General features: G+C 36.5%; 1 protein-coding gene across 1 annotated transcript in view; it reads right to left on the bottom strand.

The window, feature by feature from the left end:
- The window catches only part of LOC142338677 (uncharacterized), a 74,339-nt gene that overhangs the window by 39,781 nt on the left and 12,605 nt on the right, over positions 1-21,953 (bottom strand). Inside the window, exons 2-3 of the mRNA XM_075388543.1 lie at positions 17,972-18,101; positions 9,984-10,135 (exon numbers count right to left, since the gene is read on the bottom strand). Coding sequence (XP_075244658.1) covers positions 9,984-10,135; positions 17,972-18,101 — 282 coding nt within the window. The remainder of the gene's footprint in view (positions 1-9,983; positions 10,136-17,971; positions 18,102-21,953) is intronic.

Genomic DNA, 21,953 nt, shown 5'->3' with positions numbered 1-21,953 from the left:
CTACCACCAGTACTGGTCATTGTTTAAAGGACTGAAGTTTTTGTATTAAAACTATCAAGAACAGAGGAATAGTTTGAATCAAAATCAAAAAAGGATTTTAGTGAGAAGCCCTTTGACTAGTTAACTTACACAAGTTAATTTAATGGCTTTGCTACAATAAGTGAACAAGTTAAATTTAGGCAGGCTTCTCTGATAGTTTAATTGAACAAGTTAAATTGAGAATGCCTTTTCTATATTAAAAGAACAAGTTAAATTAAGTTGCCTCTCTCTATTAAATGAACAAGTTAAATTGAAGTAGCCTCTCTGGGACCACCATTTATACTGCTGGTCCGTACATTAGATACTTAAACGACGGGGTTAATCGCGGGACCACATGTATAACTTGAGAGTTCAACCCCTAGTTCTACTCTTGGTATATAGTTAAATATTAAATAAAGTTAAATGCAAATATGAATTAATAAGTTATGTTAAACAGCATCAAATATGAACCGAGCATTAAGGGATAGAATAATTAAAGTTATAAGATTGAAATAGCACAGATTGAACTATTCTAAGTTAACTTGTAACTTAGATAGAGTTTGAGAGATGTTAAATTATAACTTAGAGAAGTTAAGCTGAACTTACCTGATTTCCAAATTTGTGCTAAGTTAATATTTTATGACTTAGAGAGTTCTTAGTTAAGAACAAGTCACAAAATATTCTAAGTTAGAAAAATATCTCAAGTAAGCTGAGATTGAGCAAGGGAGCAATACGGGAGTATGATTTTAAATCAGAAGTTATCAGGGACCAAAAAGTGTTGGTAGTTGAGCGTGCAAGCTCCTTTTATACTTGCGGACACGTGGTTATCTAGTATCCTATTGGATAGAGATAACGAGTGTCGACAGTGTTACCAAGGTTAACTTGGTGTTATCTGTGTGGCGTGATAATATCATGTCATAGTATTCTCAGTTTTAGTTAGTGATCTTAAAATAGTAGCTTATTCAAAACTACTTAGTAATTTGTTCACACGACAAAATGGACTTTGTCCAAATCAAGTTTGTGCTTCACGCACTATAACGTAAATTCTCAAAATAGCACTAAGATTATCAAATAGTGTTACTGAGTGTAGCACACTTCAGTACAATGTTTGCTCTAAGGTTTTGCCAATTTTGCTAAAAATATATTCAAGAAGTTAAAAATAATATTATTGGTTTAGCTGCTGAACTGTTTGATCCAAGCTTTCGGATGATAATTTGGCTAAAATTCTCCAAACTCAACCTTTTCCTCATAAACGCAACAAAATATGCTTCTTAAACCAACTATTTAAATTTGACGGGAACACAAACGTATGAACTGTTGACATAAATTTCTCAAAACCAAAAGAGAGCTAGTTGTACTTAGATTTTCCATGAAAGTGTTCTCTAACTAGCTCTTTATCGGTTTTTTGATGATTCAACTCGATAATAACCCGAAAATCATTATTTATGTATGATTTGCTGACTTTTTTTCAAATTATTTAGTTTGCTATTATATGGAATAGTTACGTGTTTTTAGTGGACGAGCACCAACATCAACGATAATTTTCTGTGGACTTTTATACGAAAATTTAATGGAATGGCATAGCAGCGCTTCTTTTTTAAAACTAGTATTAGCCTTTTTTGTTAATTAAAGACCAAAATGATTTCAAAATTCGAAACTCAACTCATGACAAATTCCATTTAAGTGTAGATGAAGCCCGAAGAACGTACATTATATTTTCGATTTAACACTCACAATTCTTATGGTTCCAACAATTCATCGACTTCATAGTTTAAAATTATCTTGAAAGCAGAAAAGAGAACACATCTTCGTTAAAAAAAACCACAATTTGGTCTTCATTGCGTTTTTCATAATTACGAAACGGTTTTTTTGGATTGATACTAAAAGTTTTGATAGATCTTTTCTTGTTTTATGGTCAATTGACCATTTCCGAAGTTGTTGCCTTGTCACATTATAAAACCAATATCAAGTCACATAAAACATTAATGGTTGTGAAAAAGTGCGCAATTGAACATTGCCAATGTTTTTAGTGATTAACTGACTGTTTTAACGGCTTCGTTTAATTTATTTTTATAAGAATTTTTTATAAGAATATAAGAATTTTTGTCTAAAATTCTTATTTTTCTGAAAGTATGACAAATTGCGGACTTTTAGAGATCTTTGAGCATGCATATGAGGTCATCAATTAAACTAAACAATTTTTTCAGATGAGAGCTAATTGTTTTCCTTAGTTTGAACATAACTGATTCAAAAAAATATTGCTTAATTTTTGAACTTTGCCTCCTTTTTAAATCTTTTTCTGTCAACATTGAGCTTAGTATCATGAAGGACAGATTGCAAACTGATCCTTGTGATACAGCAATTAATATACGAAGCGGTTATATGCATAAACTTATGTATTTCTGGCTTTCTAAATACGATCTGTCATAAAAGATTTGTTAATTTTGAACATTTGACAAGAGATGAGTTCAGTTTTTGGTCTTGTCAATTTAACAAAATAAATGCAGGTACAAATGGCAGTGTTTTCATTCAAGATTACAGTTTACTATTTTGAAACTTTAATGACTGACATGCATTTTTAGTTTATTTTGTTTGAATCTTTATTGTTAACAGTATTTGTTTTTCTTTTATAAGTTGTACCACACAATCATTGTAATGACAGTTTTCAACGGCTGCCAATGGAGGTACAAATGAATCTATTTAATGATTTCAGTTGATAGCTAAAGCTTTGAATGACTGCTATTTTGTTCTTCCTTTTTATCTACTTGCTCCCTGTGTCTTTTTAGCGAAATACAAGTTAATTTCTTTAATTTAAGTATTATCCGACTCAATTTTGACTTTTTTTTAGCAATCATTTTTAAAAAAACAACACAGGCTTTGAGTTTTGGACGCAATTGATCTTTAATGATTTAATTGACTTTTTGTTTATCTTGTCTCTTAATACTGTTAATGGCAGATCTCATCGACTTTCTTTTGCGTAATTGTTTAATTTGTTGGAAGTTTCTTGAAAGTTTCGAGTACAAAGCTTTTTTAATTTATATACCGTATTTTTGAAAATGTGAATTTCCGAAGGTTTTCTATCTCATTCATTTGGAAGACAGATAATTCAAAAAAGTGGATGAGTGGGTTCGGAATATCATGTTCAAATGAGCTACATTGCAGAACTTCATTGTTTGTTTAAATTTATAAAGGTTGCCTTTCATATATATTGTCAAGGAAGAGCGAAAAACATGGCTGATATAGGTATCTTGATTCTGTAACTATGCTGGCGTCCATTCTCCTATCTCAACTCTATTATTTCTTGAAAAACTCTAACAAGGTAAAAAGAGAAGAACGATTAGCTAACTTGCAAAACAATCTAAAGTTGCATTTTTTTTATTTGAAAAATTGAGTTTTAGCCGTACAACACTAACAGATCGGCTGCTCAAAAAATTTTTAAAAAACTTAATCAGAGTTCATAATAGATCGAAAAAATAAATAACGATGTCTTCCTATCATGCCCCTCCTCAGTTACTGGTTTTCAATTCTTTAATATGAAAAAATATTTAAGCATCTCAAGTAATAGTGAGAACAAGGGAAAGTTCATATGGGAGAGGAGTAAAAAAAGTGTTTTTCTGTCAGCAGTAGCTCTTCCTCCTTAGTCAACAATTTAACTGAAATCTCAAAATAATGAAGCACTTGAACATTACCCGAGTAGAGGTTTTGGGGTGAATTATTTTAATAAATGCAGTGAATTTTTGTAAGAAGTGCGATGATTGACGTAAATGCGGTGAAAACAAAAAAAATTACCGCAATTCACCGTATTCCACTACAAAAACTTCGTATCCAAAGTTTATTGAATCTGATTTAAATTCACAAGAAAAAGCATACAAGAGAGTGACAGTTGGCAATGTGGAATAAGAAGTTGAAGACATGCAGGAGATGAGAGGTTCAAGCCCGTGTACGAAAGAATGCGGTGAAAATAAATAATTCACCGAAATTCACCACAAAAAGATGTAAGAAACATGCAGACATTTTTTCTTCACCGCAATTCTTACGAAAAATCGCCGCCAAACTTTGACCCTGGTACAGAGAAAATGAAAAATTATTCAGACATCCTCATGAAAGCAAAGTTTTTCAAATCTGTGGACAAATTGTTTTCTGCCTTGCACAATAAAAAAATTTTGAGCGAAAGAGATAATTCGATTACTTTATTGCCAAAAATTTCATGTTTATTGTGTTCCCTAGTTTTTTCTGATTCAAATGTAAATGCCATGCATTCACCAAATAGTATTTATGCAATCTCAAATTTGAGCATTTATTTTTTTCAGTGAGCCTATATTTGCATAGCTTGAGATTAATAAAACAGTACGTAAGATCTTGAGGTGAGGCCCAATTAAGATACCTAATTATTTCTATGCGCCGTGATATGGGTTGTTGAAGAACTTCTAAATGTCTTCTGAAACTAAAATTATCACTTTGATTTTTCTGAGTGAAAGCGGAATTTTCAAAACAAGTTTATTGGTTTTAATACAAAGTATCCTGAAATATGTTTATAGAAATTTGCGGGCTTGGGATCGTTTCGGACCAAATTTGCATTTATTAGACATTAAGACATATTTTTCTATTCTTTACATTCTCAAACTTTGACGTTACTTAGCGGCAAGAGTGTTTCAACTTTCATTTGTTACATCAAGTTTTGCCACCTCAAACAAAACCACAATATCTCTTTAGATCAATGAATATGAGCTGGCAACTTGTAGAGAACTCTGTGAAAAATGTTAACGAATCTTGCTTTCTTTATTTAACAAATTTCGTTCTGTTTTTCTCCTTTAGTTTCTTGATGTTTTCCTTTAGTTTTACCTGTCATGTGGGTTGCCCTCCATTGATCTGAGAAAGGTATCAGATGTTATGATGTTGAGTCTAGTTGTTTTGAGTTTCAACTTGTAGCGAATTTTCAAAAGGCTTTCAGATTTCATTTTCTGCTTTTTGTTCCTTCCAATTTTTCTTCTTTTTCTATTTTCGATCTGAATCTTATTAAGTTATGAGGTCCCGGTACAACTCCGAATGGTTATATTTTAAGACGCTATGATTCACAGATTTTTTGAATCCGTAGGCTGCGGAGCCTTCCAGATATGTTTTGTTAAGCAGGCACGCATGAAGAAACAACTTGCAGATGAAATTTCTACTATAAGGTGACTTCTGAACAAAAGAAACTAATTGCTTATAACGGTCTTCTCGACGGCAGAAAACTGAATTGAGCAAAATTGATAATTTATCACTCTTGACATAAAAAGCAAAAGTTACATCTCGGGGCAGGATTGATCGGCTATTCATGGACAAGTTCATTTTCATTTCATTTTTTGATAATCATTTGATAATCAAAATAAGAGTGATCTTTTCCGTTTGTGCCCCCAGTACGTTATGCTGTACGTTTGTGCACCCCCCCCCCCCCCTGTTTCAGAGCACGCGTCATTACAAAGTAAACCTTTATGACAAAAGAATTTGAATTTTTGAATTTGAATTCCTCCTGTTAATTTATAAAGCACGCAGAAGTTGTGGACACAGCAGAATCCACTATGAAAAATCCATAAATCCAAAATTTCATCAGGAGTGGACGCTTGCAAATACTAACGTATCTTAACTAAGCGCCCAGATTTTATTTAATAACAAATTTTTTAACGTATCGTTTTGAATGATCAAGCTATATTGAAGTGCATTGACTAGTTTTTTAACTTTTATACAGGACATGGTCTCTTGTTCAAGCTGAGGTAGTATTTTTTGTTTCAGTAGAAAATTTATCAAAATTCTACCGCGATAACCCAGAGATGTCCGAGATGAAATTCTTTTTGACGTTTTTTTTGTATAATGCGAGTGGTTTTCGAGCGAGTATTGTACGAAAAATTTTGATTTGCGGTCAAAATCTCATTCATCATTTTGTTTGAATGTAACCCAAAGTATGATTTAACGCTGAATGAAAGCAGGTGTTTTATGTACAATTCACAAATTGTCAAAATTTTGAACTCGAATAAAGTATTAAAGATGGAGTCACTTGGTTTCTTTCTAAAGACAGTTCTCAAAATTTTCTTTTGTAACCGTTCAATTTTTTGAAGCTTATTCAGCGTTGTTCCACCATAAATAAGAAGTCCATACTCAACAATTGGTACCACTGTAGTTTTGTAGAACATCAAAACGGTGTTGCGACTGCAAGTTCTCCTTAGCCTTGCAATTATTCGGATCCACTTCTTTAATTTTAAACAAATGGATTCCACATGTTTTTTGAAAGTTAAATTCGCGTCTAAAATTACTCCTAGATATTTGTAGGTATTGCACTTCTGAACTGGGCAGTTCTGAATGTTTTTGTTAGCTTTAGTTTCAAAAAAATTCATTACAAAAGTTTTTGACTCGTTTAAATCCAATTTATTTTGATGTAGCCAATGTGAAACTGAATGAATTTCAGTAATTAATTCTTCAGAACTTGGTCTGCTTTTGAAAAGGAGGCTGGTATCATCGGCAAAAAAATACGGAGTGGATAATTTACAAGCGGACACAAAGTCATTAAAGTACAGTATAAATAATACAGGACCCAGAACAGAACCTTGAGAATTTCCATTTTTTACTATTAGTTCTTTCGATATTCTATTTTTCCATATAACAAACTGTGTTCTTGATTTGAGATATGAAGAAAACCAGCTTAAAACCTGACCCCTAATTCCAAAGTTTTCTAATTTTTTCAACAGCAGCGAGTGATTAACAGTGTCGAATGCCTTTTTCAAATCTAGGAAGACCGTGGTGCTATTGTTCCCATTTTCTTTTTCCAACCTTATGTTTTCCACTACATTTACGAGTGCATCAACTGTTGATCTCCGATTACGGAAACCAAACTGATTTTCACCAAGAATTTTGAATTTCTCTATGTAGTTGAGAATTTTTATTTTCATATTTTTTCAAATACTTTTCCAAAAGACGGCAAAATCGAAATTGGTCGATAGTTATTGGCATCAGTTTTTGATCCCGTTTTGAAATGCGGTTGGATAGTTGCTCGTTTTAGGCTATTTGGGAAAACTCCGCTCAAAAAAATTCGTTGATATAATTAACTAAAAATGGGGCTAAAGTTCTGTCAAATCTCTTAATGAAGGTGTTAGTGATCAGATCCACACCATGCGCAAAAGAATTTTGTAGGCTGGCTATTTGTGAAAACACTTCTACTAAATTTGTTTCATGTAGCATCATGGATTGTTCTTCAGCATAATTAGATGAAGGAAAGCTTATTTGAGGTAATTTGCTTACTATTTCATCTGCAACATTTACAAAATGTTCATTGAAAGAATCAGCTATGCTACTGGGGTCATCAGTTCCAATATTATTGAAAACAAGGTTATAACTCACATCACTTCTTCTGTTCCTGCTTATCAATTTGTTTATGATTTTGTACATTTTCCTTGAGTCCCTACCACAATTTTGAATTTTGTTTTGTATCAAAAGTTTTTTTGTGTCGTTCATGATTTGAGTGCTCTTGCTTTTCAGTTGAAGATGTTCTATTTTTATTGATATTGTTTTGTGTTCTCAACCATTTTGTTCTTGCATTGTTTCTCTTCGCAAAAAGATTTTTTGTTCGATTTGTGACCCATTGACTCCTTTTTTTCTTTTGTTTTATTTCAACCAAAGGCTGGTGTTTGTCGACTACAAAATGTAAACAGTTACAAGTTGCGTTGAAAAATTGATCCGTATTGTTGTTCTGAAATATGATTAAATTGTTTTCCAGTTCTTTTTTGTATTTTTCAAACAGTATTTTGTTGTTGAAGGCAGACATACTGCGACGTTTAGATGCTTTTATCTTGGGTTTAACCATACTTTTTGTCAGACTGAAAAAAACTGGATAATGATCTGTCATGTCGTAACTGATAGAATTTACTATGCATTGATTTTTGTTGATATTTGTCAGAAATAAATCGAGGGATGATTTTGTTGTCGACGTTTGTCTAGTTATACCCGAATCCATTAGGTTTATACCGTTACTAGAGATAACATCTCCAAATCGCTTTTTTATTGGAGTCAGAGATAGCTGATCTATATTGAAGTCTCCACATATAATAAGATTTTGGTTCGCATCCACATAGTCTTAAGATAGCTGTCAAATTCAGTCAAGAACTGATTTTTATTGAACCCAGGGGAACATAGTATGTAATGAAAGTATAGTTTTCGTTATTTGTTCTAATTTTTATACCTAGTTTCTCATCATAGTTCGTTGGAAAGCTATCTAACAGAAGAATATCTTCCCTGCAAAACATGGCTACTCTTCAACCAATTCCCAACCTGTTTTTAGCAATTATTTTCTGATAACCTGATATATTGAAGTGTTCTTCATGAGAACCCTCTTGTATCCAAGTTTCAACAAGAGAAATCACAGTTGGTAGGGACTCAAATGTTTGCAAAAAAACCTGAAGTTCCTCAAGGTATGTTAGTTTTTTGATGCATAACTTTTGTTTTGCTGAAATGAAACACAGTACATATTTCGTTTTTTGTTCATTGGTATATAATTTCCATTGTTTGTTGCGTCCATGTCAGGCGAAAAAGCATAGGTTCTTTTGTTATTCATAAATGGAACCATTTTGTACAGTTTGCAAACTCTTTTGTTGTCTCCTTTGATAATCCGGGAGCTCGCTGATGTCATCAACTGGTTGATATCTTTCACCATCAAAAACCCATAAGTGTGATTTCTTAATCTTATAGTGAATGTCCAGTTCTCGAGCTTTTTTTCAATGATAACATCCTTTTTCGCCAGTCGTTCATGAATGAAAATAGGATTCCCCATCGAATTTCTCAGACCTCTTAACCATGAAGCACGCTCAGAATTATGTCCCTTTGTTGCAAATACAAAAATTGAACAATAATAGGCGCAATGTTTCCATTTTTTAGTGGGTGGGCAATCGAGATTTCGTCGGGATTCAAACTAACCTGTAAGATGTTGTTTACTATTTGTAAAATTGGTGCGAGTACATTACCATCAGCTGGGATGTCGATGTTAGTAAAAATAAGAAACGGTCTGTTTTGATATCTTTCTACTGCTGTTAATCGTTTTTCTAACTGATAAATGCTGTTTTCTGAAGTAATTTGGTTATTCTCAAGTTTTTCGAGACGATCCGTAAGATTTTGTCTGACTAGGTTTTGCTTTGTTAGAGTATTTGTAAATTTTTCAATAATTTGTTTCAGTTCGGAAATGTTTCCTGTAGTAAAGTTCTCTTGGTTGGCCATTTTGATAATAAAGCAACGTGAATTTCAAAGCTTTTGAATGGCATAAAAAGAGCACGTGCGTCTGGGAGTTGCACATAATATGCACCCACTATGCTGAGGGGTAGGGGCACAAACGGCAAAAGATCCCAATTAGGTTCCAAACACGTTTGACAACCATATCTATTGGAAACAAAGCCGGGTAGAGGATTGGTCAAAAAATAACGCAAGATTAGCGGTGAATAACGGTGAAAAAAATTGCGTTGAATGCGGTGAAATTTTAGCGTTGAATGCGGTGAAATTTTGTGGCTTTTAGCGGTGAAAAATTTTTTTCACCGCATTCCTTACAAAAAAGAAACTGCCATACACGGTTTCGAACCTCTCACCTCCTGCAAGGATACAATTCCTTTTTCCACTGCGACATCTGTCACGTACTTCAATGAAATGTTGTGTTAATTTAAGATAAGCGTTGAAATTAGCGCGGTGAATATTTGTAAGATTAGCGACGTTAGCGGTTAAAATTGTTTTTTACCGCGTTCTGCTGGTAGTGGTGAAAGTTTTTTTTCACCGCATAAACGGTGAGAAAAAATTTCACCGCTCAAAAGTTTTTTGCACCGCATTCATCGCATTAAACGCAAGTCTTACACTTTTAATAAAATTCACCACAAATCTTACATCTTTTAGCGATTGTTAGCGGTGACACTTCGACCTGGGGGGGTTGGATTTAGATTGGCGTGGAATTGGTTTTTCCTCACCTAGCCCGTTGTCTTCGAGTGAAAACCAGTTGAGAGATTTGTAGTCGTTGTTGACAAGGATCTCAAACACGTGATCGTATTTGTCGTTCCACTGTAATGGAGGTTGGTTAGGTCGCGGGTCAGACACGTAGCCGTACAGGCAGAAATTACGACTACAAAAAATTGCATCGTACATAATCAAGTGTTCGTTTTCAAAGTATAAATTACAAAATTAAAACTTGATGAGAATAGAATTATTAAGAGAAATATAGCGCTGTTAATGTGGGCATCTAATGGGGGGATTAGCCGTTTAGATTCTGAACGTTTTCATCTACAACGATTGCTCCAAACATAGACTGCTTATTTTTAGAAACTGATAAATAAAATTCTCCTATAATGTTTTAACTTCAACAGTGCTGTAGTTCAACAGTGCTGTAGTTACGCTTCATAATCATGGAAAGTTACAGCTCATCCCATGTTGATGTCGCAGACCGAAAGAACTCTGATCAGAAAATTGCAGATTATTGTCCAGACTGTCGAGCCAACCAGGCCAAGACCACGGGCAGCTTTTTATGCGCTCAAAAAAATCTCTGCTTTTACTGACCGTCCCAGACCTTTTTTTTCAGCCAAATCTTCAGACTGTTGCGCCGAACTGGCTCCAACCATGGCCAGACCATTGTCTAGCTGTTGTGAATGCATAGTAAGCGTATACATATAAACTAAGCAGCGTATGTTTGTAAGCGTGTAAGCGTATATATTTGAATTGAAAAGCAAGAAATCAAGGCGGCATAGCGCAGACGGTAAAGCTCTGGACTCCGGATCGAAGGGTCGCTGGTTCGAGCCCCCAACTACGCCCAAATTGGCAAAGAAAAATCAGTATTCTAATACATGTACCTTGAGCAACGGACTGTTAGAGAGCGGTTTTGGGCCGGACCAGCCCGATTTAGACTAAGATGACTAAGATATAAAATTATTAGAGTAACAAAACGCTTTGAATGGTTTAACTTTAAGGCCAATGCAAGGCCAAATTACGTCATACATGAATCGACCGATTTTGGCTAGCAAAAAGCTAACAGGTAGTGGCTAGCCTTTTTGCCGCCAGTGTTACTTTGAATAACTTTTGTTAACGTTGTTAAGCGAACTTTTTATGTGTCGTATGTTATGTACACAAGCTATAGTTGGCATAAAAGGCCGTTTCTCGAGTCTTATTCGATTCGTAATCGTTGAATAAAGATTTCCCGTCTTCCGTTTTGTTACATTCGAGTTTATTGTCGAATACAAGGCTCGAATATTTGGTCCACCGACCCAGACTGACTGTTTGCGGAATAAATGCAAAACAAGTTATTGACACACTTATTACAGACGTGACAGTTAAACCATTAGGTGATAACACCTGTGAAAGTTTCGACGTAAGTCCATACACAAGAGACACGCTAAATGTTGGTTCTGATATTATCAATGTACCTCAACTACAGGAAACATATCCGTATTTAAGTGTGCTAGATCCCGTTCAGTACAGTTACTCAAATGTTGAAATGATTCTAGGCCAACACGTTTACCATGCAATCTGCTATTCAAAATGTGCGCCCGTTGCCGTCCATCTTCCAATTGGGTGGGTTCCAAGTGGACCTCTGCCTGCCACTTCTAGTTTCATATCCTCCTGTTTCAAAATTGTCACTGAACCGGAAACAGATCTAGCCGAACAACTGAAGTCATGGTATGACATCGAGTCATACGGAGCTGTAAAAGAGGTTGACCCCAGGTCGTCTTCAGACCGTAGAGCAGTTGAAATACTAGAAAAGACATTTTTAATGACGGGACACGGTATCAAGTTGGTATGCCGTGGTCAAAAGACGATCTTCATCTACCTAGTAACTACTACTCAGCACTCGTTCAACTGAAGTCCTTGAAAAAAGACTTTTCACGGACCAAGACCTCCGAGTGAAGTACGAAAAGAGCATTAAGGACGACGTAGACAAAGGCTATGTGGTTCAAGTGCTTAACTCTAAAGACCCCAGTGAACGGTCTAGACGCGAATGGTACTTGCCTCATCACCCCGTCGTTAATCCCATTAAGCCAAACAAGATGAGAAGGGTGTTAAATGGTGCGGCAAAATTTCATGGAACATCATTAAATAAATCAATGTTGACAGGTCCCGATTTACTTCAGCGTTTGATTCATACTCTTATCCGCTTCCGCCAGTATCAGTACGCCGTCTCTGCTGATATAGAAGTCATGTTCTTCCAGGTTGGAGTGCTTCTTGATGATCAACCGTGACTTAGATTTTTGTGGCGGGAGGATCCATCAACTGATGTGATGGTATATCAGTACACCAGGCATATCTTTGGTGCAAAAGACTCGCCCACATGCGCGAATTATGCCCTCCAACGAACATCCAAGGACAATAGCCGTCAGTACCCAGATGCATCGCAAGCTGTGTTGGAAAAGTTTTATATGGACGACTACCTCGACTCCTTAGACGAACCAGAGAAAGCACTGAAGAGAGCCAAGGAACTCGCAGAACTACTTATGTTGGGAGGATTTAAAATAACAAAATTTGTAAGCAGCGTTCCACACCTGGTCGATGAACTCGACAACAGCTTCAAAACCAGTGACCAAGAAGAGCCAAAAGTTATTGGAAGTTCTGAGGAAGAAGCCTCATCACACGTATTGGTTCTGAAATGGGACCACAAGAAAGACACACTAGTTGTCAGCCGTGGAACGAAGTACGTGGACAACAAAAACGTAACTCAACGCCTAGTACTTAGTTTAGTTTCAAAAGTCTTTGACCCAATTGGGTTAGTAGCCCCCTTCACAGTTACCGCCCGACTGTTGCTGAAAGATATATGGAGGTTGAGTGGTCAAAACTGGGATAAGGTGCTGCCCGATGACATGATTGATAGGTTCAGTAAATGGAGTTTAGGTTTACCCAAATTAGGAAACCTTACAGTCGCCAGGAGTTTTTTCTCTGGCGAGTTCGACTCAACCGAGCTTCATGTTTTCGGGGATAGTTCCCAGGAAGTCTTCAGCGCTGTTGCCTTCCTGAGAGCAAAAGTAAGGTCAGGACCCACTACGCATACCGAAATTGCCTTTATTTTAGGAAAAACAAGAGTTGCACCTATGAAATGTTTGACCGTACCCAAACTCGAAATTCAAGCAGCCCTCCTAGCAAGGCACCTAAAGGTAGACATATATAAAGCTTTAACAATACCTCTTAGTGAAACGTTCATGTGGACAGATAGCACGACTGTGCTGCAGTGGCTGAGATCCTTCAAAAAACAGCCCATCTTTGTTGCCAATAGGGTTTCGGAAATATTGGAGTCAACAGCAGTCGACCAATGGTTTCATGTACCATCGGCGGACAATCCTGTAGGCGCTGGTACAAGGGGAATTTCAGCCGATGGCCTGTGTGCCAGTAGTTGGTTGAAAGGTCCAACTTTCCTGTTTACATCAAATTTTCCTTTCCAGCCAAATAACGAGATATTAGGGAACCTGAAAAACCGTTAACAAGTCCTTTGGGCGATCCAATTGAAAAACAAGAAAGCAGTCTTGCGAGCAACGTTTCCTACGAAGAAAAACTGTTCGATTACACAAAATTTAGCTCCTAATTTAAGCTGGTTAGGATAACCGCTTATCTCCTCCGCATCCTCCCGAAGCACGCCCATTTCTGGTCATCAGATGCTTCAATTTTTAGGCCCGATGAACTCCAAGTTGCTGAAGCAAAACTTCAGTTCCTCGTTCAATCTGAATCATTCCCGTTCGAGAAAAAACAACTTCTGGATGAAAAGCACCTTACCAGAAAAAAACCCATTCTCACCGTATACCCCTTTCATTGGTCCCAATGCTCTGAACAGATCTAGTGGTCGCATCAAACGATTAGTTGAAGCCGACTATGACATTAAACACCCTATCATACTTGATAGCCGTCACCCCGCTGTAAGGCTCTTTCTGAAAAAAGAGCATTTAGTTAACCACAACGAGGGCATTGACTTTTTGCGAGCTTGCATACAACGACGCTACGCAGTCCTGAAATTGCGTTCCGCATTACGATCTATCAAATTTAACTGCGTATTATGCCGTAAGCGTAGCAAAAAATCTGTTCAGCCAATGATGGCCGACTTACCAGCCGAACGTCTTTCTCTACGGTTCTCCTCCCTTCTTCAATACAGGAATGGATTATTTCGGCCCATTTTATGTATCAGTGAAACGCTCAAGTGAAAAGCGTCGGGGTTTCCTTTTCACGTGCCTCACAACACGCGCCTTGCACATTGAGGTTGTGCCATCGATGGACATAAATTCCTGCGTTATGGGAATTGAAAGGTTCATTGCCCGGAGAGGAAAAGCCCGCGTCCTTTGGTCGGATAATGGAACCAACTTCCTTGCTACCGAGAAGGAACTATCATTGTGTATACAGAGTTGGAATCAAAAATTCATTGCGAGTCGAATGTCTGAAGGGGGAATCTTGTGGCACTTCAATCCACCATCTGCCCCACATCATGGTGGCTCATGGGAACGAATGGTGAGGAGTGTTAAACGCACTTTCTATGCAGTTCTTGGCAACCGACGTCTTACTGACGGAGTCTTACAAACGACATTTGTTTAGTTGAATCAACTTTAAATAACCGGCCACTTACCCCTGTAAGCTCTGACCCTACGGAACTTGATGCCATAACACCTAATAACTTCCTTCTCGGAAACAGGTCAAGCACTGTGCCTTCGCTTTTGTCAGAAGAGGACTTCGACCACCGCAAGAGATACGTGCGAGCTCAGCGCTACGCGGACTCAATTTGGAAAAGGTGGCTAGCTGAATATGTCCCAAACCTGAATGGTCGCAGTAAATGGTCCACACCGGCAAACACAGAGCTTAAATCTGGGGATCTGGTACGGGTGGCCGACGAATTGAGCCCCCGTGGACACTTCCCCATGGGTCGCAATGAAAACCTCCGTTATGGCAGCGATGGCATTGCCCGTTCGGCTGAGATAAGGAAAAATGCTGGTAAGTATATCCGACCGGTTGTAAAACAAATACCTGTTTTAGAAACAACACTTTCGGGGCCGGAGGATGTTGCGAATGCAAAGTAAGCGTATATATATATAAACTAAGCAGCATATGTTTGTAAGCGTGTAGGCGTATATATTTGAATTGAAAAGCAAGAAATCAAGGCGGCATAGCGCAGACGGTAAAGCTCTGGACTCCGGATCAAAGGGTCGCTTGTTCGAGCCCCCAACTACGACCAAATTGGCAAAGCAAAATCAGTATTCTAATACATGTACCTTGAGCAACGGACTGTTAGAGAGCGGTTTTGGGCCGGACCAGCCCGATTTAGACTAAGATGACTAAGATATAAAATTATTAGAGTAACAAAACGCTTTGAATGGTTTAACTTTAAGGCCAATGCAAGGCCAAATTACGTCATACATGAACTGAATTGACAAATATTGGCTAGCAAAAGGCTAACAGTTAGTGGCTAGCCTTTTTGCCGCCAGTGTTACTTTGAATAACTTTTGTTAACGTTGTTAAGTGAACTTCTTATGTGTCGTATGTTATGTACACAAGCTATAGTTGGTATAAAAAGCCGTTTCTTGAGTCTTATTCGACTTGTAATCGTTGAATAAAGATTTCCTGTCTTCCGTTTTGTTACATTCGAGTTTATTGTCGGATACAAGGCTCGAATACTAGCCAATTTTTCAACAATTATGTATTTTTTACTGAAATGGAAAAAGTAGTTACTGAATATACAATGGTTGTCATCGCAATCTCTGGTCAAATCAAATACCGGATCATTCTTGAGCTGAAAATAAATAAGATATTCCGGGTAGAAAACCATTTTTCCTGCATAAATAATTCCTCTTCAAGATTATTCTTGACTGTTTCAGCTCTCCGCTCATCGGCTGAAACATCAAAGTACGAAAATTCAAATCCCCCAAAAGTTGTACTCACTCACTGGGTGACACATCTTTCAATCAGAAACTCTCCGCCAGTTTAGTGAGCAGTTATTGGCTCAAACGCAAACTCAATTTTAATATGCAGCCAACATTTTTGCTCAATTTTTACAACATTTTATCAAAATACCTTGTTTGAGAAAGAGATATTGTTTGATGCTTACACGTAAAAATTGTACTTGACGGAGACAGATACTTATAGTTCGCTTACTGTCACAAACGTCCGCAGGCCCTTACAGACCAAACCCAAATGTGAAAAATGGTCGTCGTCATTACACAGGTTGAGGTGTCAAGACGGACTAGACCGCTAATCATATCATCTTCGAGCGCACACCTGCGCATGGCTTGTACATGGTCTGGAAAAACCTTCGAGCTTACTGTAGTTTGGACGAAGCTCTAGAACTTTTATGATCAGAGGCGGTTTCGAGCGCACACTAGTCTTATCAGAAAAGATTTCGCGTGCAGTTGGGTCTGATCAGAATCGGAACATTTTTTCGTTCACATGATTATTGATGCGTACTGAATAATTTATTTTTTTTACAATTCAAAGAATTTTTACAATTCAAAGAAATTGAATTGTATTGGGGCGCTGTCTTTTTACGACTCGAAGAGGAGTATTGGAGAAGTCCCTTTTTAAATCAATTTTATTGGAGTGATTTTTGAAGGGGGAAATGAAACGCGTGAAAAAATTTGGTGATTTTGGAGCTGAACAAAAGTGAAGAGCGGAGCGAAAAAAGAGTGGTTTTCGTTCATAGTGCTGTTTTTGAGAGAGCGAGAGATTGATGTGTGAAAAAATTTTCTCTAAGCGAGCGAAATTTTTTGTTCACGTGCGGCTTTTAAAAGCAGTTTTTTGCAACTTTTGATGGTTATGAGGTTTGATTATGATATTAAATTAGTTTTAGCCTCGCTTTGATAGGAATTGAAGGTTTCAAGTAGTTAATTTGAGTTTAATGCTAATTTGGAGATTTTTGATCAGTTTTGCTGATTTTTAGACAAAATTTAATGATTTTTGACATGTTTTTTTTGTTTAACTGCTTTTGGTGGGATTTGATTAGCAGCTTGTTACTTAAGAAATTTTCAGATACCAATTGATTAAAGAATTGTTGGCATAAAACATTTTTTTGCTTAGGAAAAATGACAGAAAAATTCAGAAATTTTAAACCATTTTTCCTATTTTTTTGGCAATTTTTCTTTTTTTAATCTTAGACAAGTTTCTTAGCCTATTATGACTTGCCCGCTTTTCGAGCTTTTCATTGCTCTAATTGCAGAGGGACTTTATTCGGCTTTATATTTCCTTGTACTATTAAAAAAAACTCATTAAATTTTTCTAGTTTTTTTTTCAATTTGTTTTTGAATTCCGTTTCTATTCTTGCTCACTTTATTATGGAATTTGGAAGGTTTAGGCTTCATGATAGTTGTTCTAGTTGTTAAGTCATTATTATGGGCAATTTTCTCTTTCAGTCGTTTCCGGAATTCTTCCGGCTATGTTTTTTTTAAGATCTGTTCACACCTTCTCATGATTTTTGAAGTCAAATTTGAGTAGTGATTTTGGTCACGCCGAAACAGGAAATGGAGCATAAAAGCGAATGGTTTTGAGGCGTGAAATTTTTCCGCTCTAATTTTAAAGTAGAGTGAGAAAATGGTGTTTGAACAAAAATTCGCTATCTCGCTAGTGGTTTTTTGTTCACATCCGGCAATTTCACTTTGATTTTTACAGTTTTTTCGATTTTTTGGACCGATTTTTTTTCTAAATGGTTTTCCCAATCCATTCATAGGCCGTTCTTGGTCTGGTTTTCTGTTTAGTCAATGAAAATATTTTGAATTGTACGTCCGGACTTGTCCTGCTATGTTTTGTTATTTAATGTTAATTTTCAAATTTTGTTTGAAACAATTTTCAATTTTTTTTTACAATAGTTTTTAATCGCTGGCAGAAAATGCAAAGAATTTTAGTTGAGTCACCGTTGAACAGCAATCAATTTTTATCACCGCTTTCACCAAACTTTTTTCCTAACCTAAGCATGCTACGTAAGCACGATTGCGCGTATAAGCACTTTACGTGGTCTTACCTTTTGGTAGCACAGTTCCTGCTGAGTTGATTGCCTTCTGGGTCTGGAAGAATGAAAACAAGGGACCCCCATTCCCCCGCAACAACTGATATATTCACCAACACGCAGAGACAACACGCAAACAGTATAACTAAAACCAGGATTTATCTTTAATAAAAATTTTCAGAGCACATTGCAGTTTTTCACATTTTTTGAACTCCACTCATGTATAATTTTTTATTACCAACAATGAAAATTGTGGATATGATAAAGTTCTCTTCACGGATCCACTAAATTTCAGAAGAATTGCAACCAAAAAGGAACTAACCTAAAGGAACTTGCGGACAAAATTCTTTTTTTTGCACGATCTGTTTCAAAATAGACGTTTTCTCTTACAGGTCTCGTACAATATAGGTGGTTAATCTTGCAAGATATCTCAACTAGCATGCAAGAGTATTACAAGATATCTAGTATCTTATGCAGAGACTTTCAATTTGCAAAATTTTTTGGAAAGGAATTGGCATAGCCTCGTATTTTTCGAAGTTATGCAAAAGTCTTTCGCGAGATCTTACAAGATCGTCGAGAAATTTTGGGCAAAGTTTAAGGGAAATATTTTTGTACAAAATATAAAGTTCAATAGCTCATTTATAAAACAATTAACATTAGGCAATAAATTTTCAATGTTTGCAAACTGACTATCCTTGATAAAGTCAGCGACTATTATCTCAAGTCAAGCAAACTATTCGAATTTTATAACAATTTAAACAGTGATGAATTCATCTCATACTCGCGCTCTTGACTTTGGTAAAACGCTCTTATCTCGTGATGCAGTCTTTTATAGGACGCTGTCTTGTATACTTTCTTTTTCGGAAAATAAATTTAATGTATCAGCGGTTTGTTTTTCAAAGTATATTTCTTTGCTTCAAAGCATCATAAACCTGTTCGAAATGTTTAGAAATGAAAATTAAAAATCTTTTCAATCAATTTCTTCTCCAAACACTCGAAATAAACTATAGGAATATGCAGAGAAAAATAAACAACATTTGGATTTAATTTTACTATTCTTCTAAAAAAACTCAATTCAAAATCAGTTGCGGAAAGAAACCCCCACGGAAAAAAAACCCTCACTTCATTTTAGATAGGGAATAAACCCCACGGAAAAAAACCCTGACTTCATTTTAGATAGGGAATAAACCCCCACGGAAATAAACCCCAATGGAAATAAACCCCCACGGAAATAAACCCCCACTTTACTAATAAAGAGCTGCGCATTTAGCGCGTTTGGCCATGCCTCGCGGGCCATGGCCATGCCTCAGCGCCCTGTGGGACTTGATATGAAACTATCAGAACCGAACAAATTATCACGACCGAAATTCAATTTTAAAATAAGGGTCGATTTCCGTGGGGTTTTATTTCCGTGGGAATTATTTTCTGTGGGGGTTTATTTCCTATCTAATGTTAAGTGGGGTTTTTTTTCTGTGGGGGCTTATTTCCTAGACCCATTCAAAATTGATACCAATCTGACTGCAGGAATTAATTGTTTCTGCTATTAATTGTTTCTGATACTGTATTGTATTTTTAAATGATATTTTTAAATATTATAAAAAAATTTCGCTTAATTGGAAAGATTCCAGGGCAGTCAATCATTTCTCAATATTTTAACATAAATTTTAATTGAAAACAAACAGAGAAAATTAGGGCCATTTCAAAACTATGACTGTATTATGAAAAATACGTACCTGTCCGTCAAAAGTTTCAGCAAACTACTTACTAATTACAATTCATTAGTTAAAAATCTTAAGTTGGCAACATATAACTTAATATAGTAACGCAAAATAATAACGTGAAAGCTGGTTGTTGTACGCAAGTGAGATTGCGTACTTGTTCTTGAGTCGCGAGTTGCGTTCATGTTTTATGTCCTACTTGCGCGGCGAGTGCGCTTTACACAATTTCTAAATGAATCCGCTTAGCGAATCGCGTAATGATTATTCGTTTACTTTACTCGATTTGTAAAGACAGTTAATGAAGAATAAGTTAAATTGAGCAACTGTACGCGAAGTGCAAAACTAAGAGAATGAAAAATTAAGGCAACTGGTATTCCAGAAGTCATAACAAACGTGAACAATAATTTCCCGCTACGGGAGATGGGAACAACAGACTAGCATGTGAAATAACATTGACTTATACACATGCCCCTCAGAAATAAGTACACTAAATAAATTAAGTACATCGTATGATAAATTTACTGCACGGAATTAATTTATGATGTATGACATTTCTACCGCTTCAATGAAAATTAAAATTGCATAAAGTAAAATTCTAATAACAATATGAATAATAATAATAATAATTATTCACCGGTTAAATAGTATCAACAATATATTTACTGGTTATCATAGCTAGTCATAAATAATAATGTATCAATTTTAGTTAATCAGAGTTTTCACATAACTTCTTCATCAGTGATTAGCTCATTTGAAGTACTGTGATCTGCTGGTCGTTTACGGGGGTCCGTCGGTGACACCTGTCCTATGATAGGCGAGGGAAAGTCGTTTGCGATAGGTTCAACCCGCGTAGCTGTATCGACAATTGTTTGTACAACCGAAGGTTGTATCGATTCGATGTCTCCTACGCGTCGCTTCCTACGAGGTGGAGCAAAGTTCAGAGGACACGAATTAGTGGAGTCACCAGATGAATCTTCTTTATCATATCCATAATATTTAGGACTTTTTCTAGTCCGTTTTGTTGCTCTTGTCAGAGTATGGGGTAATGTTGTTGTTGGAACTGAAGGAGATGATAAGAGTACTTCTTGTTGAGTATTTGTAAGAGGGGGTGCAATTAATACTTCTCCAGTTATAATTTGCTGTTCGGGAGCAGCCTCTGGAATTTCGGGTATTACTTGGGGAGCGAAATTGTCCGGTACTTTAGGCATGCGTACTCGCATTGCGCGAGCAATGTTGGATTTGTTTGAGGATACACCGCTACCAGTTTCTCTTTTGCGATGCTTCATTTTTCGGTCTCCTTTTTGTATGCGGGTACACTCTTTGATGTGGCTAAGTATCTTAGCCTCAGTTGTCTTCTCGTGCGTGCGGGGTCCTCGACGGTTTATGTATTCGGTTAATTTGGTTTTTCGTTCTTCCTGAGTACCAAATTTTGCAATATGACTATTGCGCACTGTTACTTCCATCTTCCCCGGCTCGCGAATGACAGAAGTGTATTGATCGGTCTTTTGTAATACCGATCCTGGGGCCAATACCTCATACAAACCGTCCAGATTTTTCTTGGATCTTTTATGAAGATGTTTCTTTCGGGCAATGTTTAACTGTACGTCGTGTTCTTTCAGCGGAAGTGGACGATGCGCTTGCGTGCTGCGAAGGAAATGGGGTTCATTATCAGTTGCTAGCCGTTCGCGAGTAGTGGCATCCTTTGTCGCTTTACACATATTGCGTCCAATTTCGTCGTCAATCCGGCTGTTTCCCCAGTGTTCCTCCGGCAGCAATTCATTAGGGGTTACAGTTTCTTCATCTAAATAATGATTCGAAATTTTTTCATAACTTAAATCAGATGATTTTGTTTGAGTACTTATATTACTAGGTGATGTATTGGCTTGACGCCCAAAGTGAGATTCGAAAGCTTAGTTGTTCTATGTTTACATATGCGAAGCTGGTATATAATTGATTTTAATGCTGCTTTAATGGTGAACGAATTTACTTCTTTATTTGCTTCTTTTATACATGCCAAGCGTTGTTTAATAGTACCAATAAGTCTTTCAACTAAACCTATTGCACGATGATCGTTTGCCGGAGCTGGTATTAGTGTGATATTATTTTTTGTACAAAAATTTTTTACTTGGTTACAAGACAACGAGCTTGGTCTATTCTTAAAGAACGAGGAACTCCATGAATTTGTATATAATTATCTAAGAATTTTATGACATTCGAGGAATTTGCATTATCAACCAATTCTGCAGAAGGGTATTTTGAAAATCTATCAATGCATGTTA

This window comes from Convolutriloba macropyga, chromosome 4 (assembly GCF_964194025.1).
Source record: "Convolutriloba macropyga chromosome 4, txConMacr16.3, whole genome shotgun sequence".
NCBI classification, from domain to species: Eukaryota; Metazoa; Xenacoelomorpha; order Acoela; family Convolutidae; genus Convolutriloba; species Convolutriloba macropyga.
This window is presented reverse-complemented; position numbering and strand designations above follow the sequence as displayed.